Source organism: Pavona decussata, unplaced genomic scaffold, assembly GCF_977016875.1.
Source record: "Pavona decussata unplaced genomic scaffold, jaPavDecu1.1 SCAFFOLD_215, whole genome shotgun sequence".
NCBI lineage: Eukaryota > Metazoa > Cnidaria > Anthozoa > Scleractinia > Agariciidae > Pavona > Pavona decussata.
This window is the reverse complement of record NW_028145620.1, coordinates 1436378-1447500: the sequence shown is the minus strand read 5'-3', so window position 1 is coordinate 1447500 and position 11123 is coordinate 1436378. Positions and strand designations below refer to the sequence as shown.

The 11123-nt window shown below is 38.0% G+C and overlaps 1 protein-coding gene across 1 annotated transcript; it reads right to left on the bottom strand.

The window, feature by feature from the left end:
- Positions 1-1099: 1099 nt before the first annotated feature.
- On the bottom strand, positions 1100-10434 carry LOC146459914 (uncharacterized). Its single transcript, XM_085088792.1, has 4 exons — positions 3916-10434; positions 2708-2812; positions 2166-2333; positions 1100-1519 (listed from the first exon to the last, which is right to left on the bottom strand). Exons 1-4 carry the CDS (start codon positions 10039-10041, stop codon positions 1358-1360), a joined length of 6561 nt encoding a protein of 2186 aa, XP_084944918.1. The 5' UTR covers positions 10042-10434; the 3' UTR covers positions 1100-1357.
- Between the last annotated feature and the right edge of the window lie 689 nt (positions 10435-11123).

Below are 11123 nucleotides of genomic sequence, written 5' to 3'. Positions count from 1 at the left end.
TCGGTGACTTACAATTTCCGCTATTGAGGAATACAAAGGCAGTATCTCTTGCAAATACTGAAAATAAGGCACATAAAATTTGTGCTTACCCTACTGAATATACCAATAATATAAACGTCGTTTCCCAATGGAAAATACTCGTCAACATAGAGCACAATTAGACCGCAATTTTTCTTTGGAAAAAACATGAAAAAAAACATTCATCTTCAAAGAACCTATCGTCAAGTGAGTGACTTCGTTAAATTAAAGACAAATTGGCTTTAAAATACAAACTACAAACGTGGAAATTTGTCGCAAATTCGTGAAATATTGAATCGCGAGCCGACAAACCCCAGTCATTATCCATTATAATTATTAAAATCAGAAATTTTCCTTTATTCCTAAATAATTATGAAGGCTTTCTATAACGTATTCCTCAACGCCAGATTTGATTGGGATTGCCCCGATCCAACCCCAAATATCGATAAAATAGGTGTACCCTAAAGGTTAAATTGTGGATACACATTAATACGCAACCTTCGTCGTTTTCTTTGCGGACACAATGCACACCGTAAATGTTCGAATAGATTATTATCATTATCATCCATTATTATCCAACTGCACTTAGAGCTGTTCGAATAACCCGCGAAACGATTTAGAATATGACGTGATATCCGTACAGTCAGTTATTTCTACTGTAAAAAAAAAACGGTTTGGTGGTTATTGATTCCGTAAAAAAATCTGGTTTTCTAACGTGTGTGTGTGTGCGCGCTCCTCTCGTGTCAGTTTTGTTCATATAGTTTTCTTTGCTACTTATCTAAGTTGGAGAATAAATCTCTTACTAGATGTTTTGGTGTGTAGCCCGCAAGGCACCTCTCGTAAAAATATACGGCTATACACACACCAAAACATGTAGTATGAAGTTATATATGTATTCGTGTAAAGAACTTCCTACCCGCTTTTTTTCAGGAGGAAGGGGCTCAACTTTGGAAGGACTTACCACCAAAGGAAATGCAGTGATTCAAAGTGGGTAGGTCTTGAAGATAAAACAGCTTAAAATTATATTAAACACTTACTTGAAACCCTAAGTCAGCTTTAAAGTCAACTGTGGGCTAGGGTTCAGCTATGGGGAGGTGCTTCTGTTAGGAATTGCAACTATCACGGCTTAGCATTATGGAGTTTAAATGAGGCAGATACCCATGGAAAATTTCTCTTTAACTTACAAAGGCATAATGTGTTCTGAAGACGTCTTAATCAATCCTTCCCAAAGCTTATTTCAACAATTCCAATGGACATCACTTCTACTTTTATGTTGAAGCTCCCCCAATGTAAGGCCCGCTCCCCCATAAGACATCAAAACGCATCCTATTCTACCACTCTAAAGGTAGATATTAGGTCTAGAAGACCTCGGTGAATCCAAACGAGTTTCTTGATAGCTTGTGCTTCTTCCGCTGTACACATGTACTGTGCTGATGGATTGAGTACTACCAGTACCATTCACAGATAAGTTTCCTCCTGATTGAACGGCTTCGTTATCGGCCTATTAAAGTAAAGATACATTGGGAATTTATCTTTTCCTTTAGGTTAACTAATATTAAAGCGCACGTGTGACATGTTTGCTCGAATAACCCTGATCGCCATTTTTAGTGCAGTGTTGTTTTGTATTTTGGCCAATCATGTCAAATTATTATAATTAGGTACACAGTACATACACTGTTAATCACCACACTAATATTAAAGTCATTTTGCTATCTTTTCTATTTTTCTTTTGAACTGCTTTAAGCTGATATTGGACCAACGTCCCAGCAGGCTCTCAGAGGTCGGCAAAGTGATTAAGGAATATTTTCATTGATAAAGTTTTATTATCATATTAATTTTGCTATAATAATTGTATAGTTAACCCATCAAAGTATAGTATAGGTTTTCTTTTTATTTTATTTATTTATTTATTTATTTATTTATTCATTTATTTTTTCTCTTTACAATTACGTTTCTATTTTATTTACTGTCTTTAGCTAAAGCTAAATACGTAACACTTTAATTATTTTATTGTATTCCATTTCTTTGCATCATATCGCATTGCACATTGCATTATATCGTATCGTGTCATCGTGTATTGTTATCCATCTTGTACTTCAGCTTTGCACTGGATGCATTAATTTGAAAATATCAATGTAAAAAAATACCTCTTGCATTAGTTCGTTTTTCCTATCCTCCAAGGCATCCAGCTTTTCTCCCATTTTTTCTAATTCTTTTCCCAATCGATCGTTGGTTGACTGAAGAGAGCTGGCTCGTTCCTCAACGAATCGATTTGGTGCACCTTCATTAGAGTATGCTGAACTTGGAACTGAATGCTATAAAAGGTAAATGGCAAAAAAATTCTTTCATTTTTCGTTTTTTCTTTTTTCTGTTTTATTTTGTTTTTTAGTGTCTATTTCTTTCTTGTTTTTTCAATAGTCAAAGTTTGATTTAAAGTTTAGAAGTTAAAACTGTCTTACACATTACAGTAAGCAACACTAATTAAAGAACAGTTTTACTCATCGAGCTTTCAAAAGAGTATTTCATCCACATATGCAAAACCTGTAGCCACATTACAGCTCTATAGAATTCCCTTGATTTGTAACACTTAAATGTCACCCAAACATTCGAAACACATAAAGGCTTTCCATTAGATTGACTGATAATTGATAATGCACAAAATCTGTATTTGCTTTTGCATTAATTTTACCTGTTGTTCTCCGCTGTTACTCGATTGTAAAGCCATGATTATCGGCTCGTTGATGGTCACGACTTCGTCTCCAACGTAGGTAATTGGTTCCTTAACATACGTAGGCTTCAAAGTAAAGGTAAGGGAAAGTAAGTCATTGAGGGTACTGAGATTGATATGAAGTTGCCTGGCGAAAGAACTAACTTTCTGTACACTTTCGGCTATCTTCTCTTTGTATCCAAGTATACAGAGCGTAGGAAGTAATTACGTAGAACTATCGGCACAACTAATAAGGGAAGAACCGAAAGCATTGTTTCTTTAAGATTTCCATTGAATTACATTGCGCATTCTGACTGCGCATAAATTTTTGCGTCATTAGCGCGCGCTTAGCGCGCGCGTTGGAAACATAGTCTGTCTTCCTATATTCTGAGGCTAGTCAATAACCAAATGGCCATTTCCTTCTAAACAAGCAGGGTGACCTATCGTTTTTATTTTTACAATAAGTTGACGACAAAAAAAATTAGTTATTGCCAGAAATACGAACTTGCCCACCACTCGCGGGCATAAAATAGTGATACTGAGAACATGCACGCAAGAAACGTTTTGGGTCGATACTGCTTCATATTTTGTTTCCCTGCCAAGAAATTCACTTTTAGTTACCGATTATGCTTCATTCTTTGTATAACGTTTTTCTAAGTTCTGCTTTATTCATTTAACTTCTGTTACCATCAGACATGGCAATAACTGATCAAATAATCTCAGTTTTGGAAGTGAATATTGTAAGTGATTATGACCTAAATTGAGTGGATCGTAGCTCCTTCGCGGACATGGTGACCTATCTTTTTTATTTCGTTTCTCGAAATAGTACAGTAGTAGTGAACAATCACAGAAAGTTTGAGAAAATTTTCAGTCATCTTTTATTTCGCGGGAATCACCTTAATAGCTGTCATGATAACTGACTACTGTTGTTGCAATCTCATACATACACCAAGAAAGGGTCAGTACGATGTTTTCCAGCATGACCCAGGTTCATCGCTTGCGTGTAACAACAATAATAATAATAATAATAATAATTAATATTTGTATGGCGCAAATTAGCATGTGTATATGATCAAATGCGCCTAACAGTCACTGACTGCTTCATACTAAACATAGCGAATTTATGTCTTGTAAGTATTTGCCCTACGGTTTTTTAGTTTGTTTGTTGTTGTTTGTTTCTTTGCATTTACCTTCGTTTCCATTGGTTTTTCCGGTGAAGCCAAATACGTCAGCTCTTGGGCAGTTCTCAGGACTGGACAGTTCTTTCCACCATCCCACTTGACCAGTTCGCTCTTATAAAACTGAGCTTCTTTTGTCGCCATTTTCAGCTTTTCGTTTCTGTGTCTTAGTTCTTGAAGCTCTCGTTCTAACAGACTTTGCTCTGTTTTCCTGGGACTAGAGATTCCTGTCTCACTCTTGAGAACGTTGATGTCTCCTCCAAGGTTGTAGGTAATCATTTGCTGTTCTGACAACGCTCTTTCAAGCCGGTTCTTGCTGTCTCGCAGCTCGAAGATTTCGCTTCTTAAACTAGACAAGGCATTCTCGTGGACTTTCCTTTCTTCTTGGGATCTTCTAAAGAAGTCTTGTTCCAGGATCAACTTTACTTCTTGACTGATTTTTTGGCTTCTTTGCTCTAGCTCCATTTTCTCGTGTTCAAATTGATGTTCCAGCTTGCTTGTCTCCTTCTTATAGTGTTCTTCCATTTCATTTATCTTTCGTTCTGCCTTGGCAAGTTTATCTTTCAGTGCAGAGATTGTTGCGTCCGTCGATCTTTGGACGGCTTGAGTAGCCTGTTTGTTTTCTTCACGAAGTCTTGTCATCAGGTCTTGCTTGTTTCTTTCGAGCTTTTTCCTCTGCTCCGTCATTTCTGTCTCATGTTTCCTCTCCAACTCCTTTTTCTCCTTCGTGAAGGAATCGGAAAGAAAATTCTTTTCTTCTCTCATCTTTGACGATTCTCGGGTTATAGCTTCTAATGTTACATTCAACAATTCCTTTTCATGTTCCATTTTCTTTGAAAGTTCTTCTCTGTCCCTTTTGCTTTGTTCAAGCAGTGCTTCCTTCTCGTGCAACAAGAGTGCATTCTGTACCTTCAAAAGCCTTTCCGTCTCCAGCAACTTATCCTTTTCTATACGGAATTCTTGCTCTAGTTTGTACAGAGAATCTTGCAGCTGCTTCTCGCGCGACGATACTTCCGCTGTTATCGTAGCCTTGTACTCAACACGAACTTTTTCCTTAAATTCCTCTTTCTCTGTATTAAATTTTGCTTCCATATTCAGCTTCGTTGTCTCGGAACGTTCGATGAGTTCCATCCTATGTTTTTCTTTCATTTCTCTTAACTGTATGTCAAATTCGTGCTCTATTTTGCGACGGTCCTCAGTAAAGCGGAAATTTAGTTGTTCCTTGGTCCTCTCAATCGTCATCTCCAAGTCGTAGATTTTATTTTGCAGCTCAGACTTGTTCTTGCTTAGGGACGCAATCTCAGACTTGTACTTCTCTTCATTGTTATTGAACTTGCTGGTTTCTTCTTGGATTCTCCTGTTGTAGTCTTCAATCAGCTGCTTCTTTTCCGCCAGGAGTTGCTGTTGAAAGTCGTTCTTTTCCTTTTCAAGTTCTGTCCTCGTCCTTTCTATCTCCTTCCTGGTCATCTCCCTGTAGTACTGCTCACGCTCGTATCGTACTGTGTTAATCTCGTTCTTGTAAGATTGCTCCAGCTGGTTTAGTTTTCTTTCACACATCTCCCTTTCGCTTGCTGCTTCTTCCTTGAGCTCCTTCAGTTGCTTCTCATAGTCCCCCTCCAAATTTTTCGTTTCCCTTTTAAGGTTCTCTTGTTCCTCTCGGTGTTTGTAGACCATTTCGTCTATTTGTCGCTTCCATTCCCTGCTCTTTTCCTCAAAGATGTAGGATTTCTGCTGCGATTCCACTTGCAGTGTGCTCGCTCTCTTTTTTTCACACTCGTACTTCTCCTGCAAGCTTTGCATTTCAAACCTAAATCGATCTTCGTCGCTCTTCTTTTCTTCGCTAAGGGACTTATTGCTATCTTTTAAACGTCTAATGGCGCTTTCCAGGTCACTTATGGCCTTCTGTAATCGCTGCACTTCTTCTCTCAACTTATCGTTTTCGCTGACGTGCTTTGCCTTTTCCAGTGAATGATCCTCTTTAAGTTGTTGTGTCTCACGTTTCCCCGTTTCCTCCACGTCTGAGAGCTTTTTGGCCAGTGATTCTATCTCCTTTGTCAGATTCTTGTTCACTCGTTCTAGCTCCTTTGTCTTCAGTTTTAAATCGCAATTTTCCTGCATAAGTTTGCTTTCCTTCGCTGTCAGTCCCTCGAGTTGGGATCGCAAACGAGAAAGTTCGTTTGACATCTCACGGTTTGATACCTCCAGCTCCAAAGAAACTTTTAATTTGGCCTCATACTCCTTAATTTTTAAATTAATCGCATTCAAATCAGCTTCATTTTGAGATTCTGTCTCTTTAATACGTTGTTCAGCTTCTTCTAATTTCAGTCGTAGGTGTTCCCACTCCATCACAAGCTGTCTGTTATCCCCTTCAAGCGCCTCTACCTTGTTTGTTCTTTCCAGGATTTCTTTCTCCAATTCAACTCTTTCTTTGCTAGCTTCTTCTTCGTGTCTTGTAATAGCTGACGTCAGTTTATTGACAGTTGTACCAAGATCCTGCTTTTCTTTCTCTAGTTCTTCAATATTTGTTTTGTGTTCTTCTAATTTCTTATTCAAGCTGGCTATTTCATCGTCGTACTCTTTTCTTTGGTTGCTGATTTCTAATTCGTGATTGTTCCTTGCGTCGTTCATATTATTTGAAGATTCCTCTTCCAAATTTTCGTACTTTGTTTTCCAGCTTGTCAGTTCATTCGAAAGTTCTAGAATTTGAACGTTCAGCTTGCCTTTTTCTTGGACCTCTTTGTTTATAGCCCCTTGAAGGTTTGATACTTGTGTCGTACATTTTATTTCAATTTCCCTCCTCTCCCTGATAATTCTCTCTTCGTAACTAACGACGATCTCTTTCTTAGTAATTTCTAGGCTTTGCATGCGATCAAGGAGACGTTTCCTTTCCTTTTGCATTTCAGCGATCTTCTTCTTCAGCGCCGTTATCTGTGATTCGTACTCTTCTTGCATATCTTTCAGGTTTGATTGTGCGCGATCAAGCTCTTTTTTTCCTGACACAACTTGCGCCGTCTTCTCTTCAAGATTCTCTTTCATCTTCGACATAACCTCCTTGAATTTGGCCAATTCTTCTTCGAATTTATTTTTGTTTTCCTCCAACAACTTCTCCTGTTTCTTTATTTCTTCTTTAAGCTCATCTCTTTCTGCTTTATAACTCGTTGCATCCTCTGTCGCTTTTCTTTCCAGAATCTGGCATCTCTCTACTAGTCTCTCCTTTTCGTTCGTTAACTCCATCATTTTCGATTCGTTTTGTTGTAGCATCTCCTGGATCTTTGCTTTGAGATCTTTTATCACCTGCTCAAGTTTCGCGATGCTATTGTCCCTTTCTGTTTTCAGTTGCTGCAGTTTCTTGTTATGTTGTGTCTTCAAGTTCTCCATATCCTTCTTAAATTGTTTTTCCCTTTCATCGGTCTCTTTTTTGAACTTCTCGGTTATTTCCTCCTTGTTCTTTCTAATTGCTGTCTCATATTGCTCCCTTGATTTCAAAGTTTCTTTCCGTAGTTTATCAAGTTGTGCCTGTAGTTTCTTCTTCTGGGATTCGAGTTTATCTTTTTCTACAGTAAAACGCGAATTTCTCTTTTCGAAATCTAGAAGCAATTCCGTAATCTTCATTTCATACTTCTTCACGATCTCGCTCTGTCTCTCGAGTAGCTGATCTTTCTCTTGGTCGAAGTTTGCCTCGATTTCACTTTTTTCCTTGTCACATTTCTCTTTTAAAGACGTCCTAATCGCTGTTATTTTTGTCTTGTACGTTTCCTCTGTGGTTATGCACTTTTGTATCAATTCTTCTTCCTTCTTGCAATGCCACTCTTTCATGGTTTCTCTCTCTTCTTTCTCTTTCTCCAGCTTTGTTTTCATTTCGTCTTGCAAATCAGCAATTTTCTTTTCGTACTCAAGAACAGCTTGTTCGTGTGTCTCAGTTAATTTGTTTTTCTCCTGGGTAAATTCATTTTCCGTTTCTTCCCTTTCCTTGTCATATTTTTGTCGAAGTTCTTTCTTCGTGTCCTTCAACAGCTGTTCATACTTGTCGATGGTGCTTGACAACTCCTCCCTCAACCCTTGAATCTTTTCTTTGTACTTTTCTTCGTTACTTTCCATTGCAGCTTCTAAATCTGCTAACTTCTTCTCGTACTTCCCCTTGATTCCAGCCATTTGTTCTTCGTATGCTTTAACTGTGTTTGTATTGGAAACTTTTAGTTCTTCGATCTGCTTCAGGAAGCTTGATTCCAATTCTATCTTCTCTTTGTTATACTTCTCGGTCATTTCTTCTCTCAGCTCCTTGGTTCTCAATTTATGCTGCTTTTCTGATTCAGCCATTTCTTGTCTTAGTGTCTCCATGGCTTTCTGGTGCGAATCCTTTAAATTCTTGAGTTCATTTTCCATCTTTTCGTCTTTTGCCTCCATCGCTTCTTGAAGAGCAGCAATCCTCACTTCATACTCTTGTACTACAGTGTTGTGTGATTCAGTCAAGGTAGTCTTCTCTTTGGTAAACCTTTCTTCGATTTCACTTTTTTCGTTATTGCATTTTTCTGTCATCTCCTCTTTGACATCTTTCTGTTGTTTCTCGTGGTTTTGCTTGAGCACCAAAATCTCTTGTTCCAGTTTTTCAATATTCGTTTTGTTGGTCTCTTCGAGTCTTTCCATTTCCTTTTCCATCTGAGCTATCTTAACTTCGTATTCTTGCTGAATGCTTGTTATTTTAGCCTCGTAGCCTTGAACCGTGGTCTTCTGACCTTCGATCAGTTCTTCCTTTTCTTTCATGAAATTAGCTTCAAATTCTTCCTTCTCTATTTCATATTTCTCGATCAGTTCTTTTTCCAAGACCTTCATTTCTTCTTTGTACTTGTGCTCAATAGCCGCAAGCTTTTCCTTCCAATACTCGATTTCTACCGCGTGTTTTTCTAGTAGCTGTGTTTTGTCAGTTTGCAATTTCATTATGACCAGTTTGTTTTGCTTTTGTAAATCTTGGATTCGTACTTCACTTTGTTGAATGATTTTCTTGTATTTTGTGATTATCTCTTGTTTCTCCGAATCGAATTCATTTTCTATTGCATTCTCTTTTTGGCTGTACTCAGTCCTCAGCTTATTCTGCAGCTCCTTTAACTGTGACTTGTAATTTTCCTCCAGTTCCTTGCATTTCCTCTTCAAGTCTGTGATCTCCTCCAAACAAACATTATAACTTCCCTCAAATTTCTCCTTCTGTGTTTTGAGCTCTGTTAGTTTCTCTTCATACTGTTCCGTAATCGAAGTTATCTTCAGCTCGTATTCTTCAAGAGCCTTCTGATGTGCCTCCATCATCGTTTCATGCTCTTTGGAGAACATGGCTTCCATCTCTCCCTTTTCCGCTTGGAACTTCTCTGTTAGCTCAATTCTCAGGCTGGCCAACCTTTCTTCATACTCCTTTTCAATGCCAGAACATTTCTCGCGCCATGTGGTTATCTGTGCAGTGAGGTTTGAATTTTTCTTTTCTAACTTTTCCTTGTCGATTTTAAGTTGGCCTAACTTAACTTCGTAATCTTGTTGAATCTGAACTATCTTGATTTCGTAGTCTTTTGTACTCTTATGATACATCTGCAAGAGCCCCTCGTTTTCAGCTCGCAGCATCTGTATTTGTTCTTCATAGTTATCTTGCATTTCATCTTTTTCAGTTGAAAATCTTGCCTCCATCTCCCCTTTCTCCATCTTGCATTTGTTTGTAAGCTCCCTCTTCACGTCTTCAATCATTCGAAGATTCTCTATCTCCATTGTGGAAATCTTCTGCTTGAGTCGCTGTACTTCTCTTTGTGAGTCGCTATATTTCTTTTGCCAGTTATCTCGCTCAATCTTTAGTTGCCCGATCTTGATCTCGTATTCTTGAATGATCTTGGTTTTTGACATTTCGTACTCGGTTACAGATTTTATGTACATGTCATTAATGCTTTTCTTTTCCTCTTCCAGTAGACGAATTCTTTGCTTCGGAGACTCTATCTCTGCACTATTATCCACTGGAATAGGGCCCACTACTTCCATCTCCCAGTTCTGTCCTTGGTCGTTCAATGGTATTTCGCTGCTCATCATTGAGGTTGACATGGGCTGAACATAATACGGACTTCCCCAGCCGTCATCCATTGGTAGTACTTGTATTTCTTCTCCTGACATCCCTGTTACAATTGCTACAATATTTTTAGAAATAAAGAGGAAGCAGCAATAGATGGCGCATGGTTAATAAAACGCGTATAGGTGTTAGCTTTGAATTATTTTGAGAAGACTTCCCAACAACCACATAAAGTATTGTGATCGGTGCAAACCGATGGAAGGTTATTTCTTTTTCTTCTCTTGCTTCGTTTCTACTGGTGCCTGGTGATTTGTCGAGGTAAACCTACTCTGAATTTTACTTCGTCGCTTCAGTAAAGGATATTAACCCCCTTTTGGATACATCTATTCTAAATCTCCATGGGAGGCTTTCATTAACAATTTTTTCGAATTTGCTTGGCCCTACGAATCCAATTTTGAGGACCATTACTTGAAAGCGCTCCAACTATGTAAATTTGATTAATTAATATCCCCTTTTTGTCAATCCTTAAAACGTGGTAGCTTGTACAATCAGCCGTGACAAATAATAATCTAAAATTTGCTGGATCGATTTGACAACTAAACATGGCATTGAAAATTACGCATTTTCCTAATTGTCTCTACTGCTGTCATCAACAATCATCAAATAAAAACCGGCTGAAAAGTAATAAGGCAATTCGGGCCTAATTTCGCATTAACCAATAACGGTATTTTAGTTTAGGGTTCACTTCTCGTTAAAAAAATGTCAACAACCTTATTTTTCAGATGACACCAACTATACAAATGTGAAACTCAGAACCTTTTGTTCAAACTGTCGCATAGCACACCGACCTTGTCAATAAAATATTGAACCTAAATCACACCAAACCTTATATATGAACATAAAATTCCTACCTGTATTTAATGTTCTTGTGTTTTTACAAAGACTTTCTTCTTTAAACTAGAATCCTCAACTTCGTAAGGTCCAGACAATGACTACATCGTTGCAGTGAAATTTATGATATTTTTGACTCAGAAAACAGCTCAGAAATGCCGTCTGTACTCTTCCATTTCACATCGTATCTGTCCTGGATGTAAACAACTCGGTTAATTGTAATTATATCATTTGAAGGGGTGCCAATTTGTGTGAGACGTTATCCAATCAGATTATCCGCTTTTGTCACGTTCTC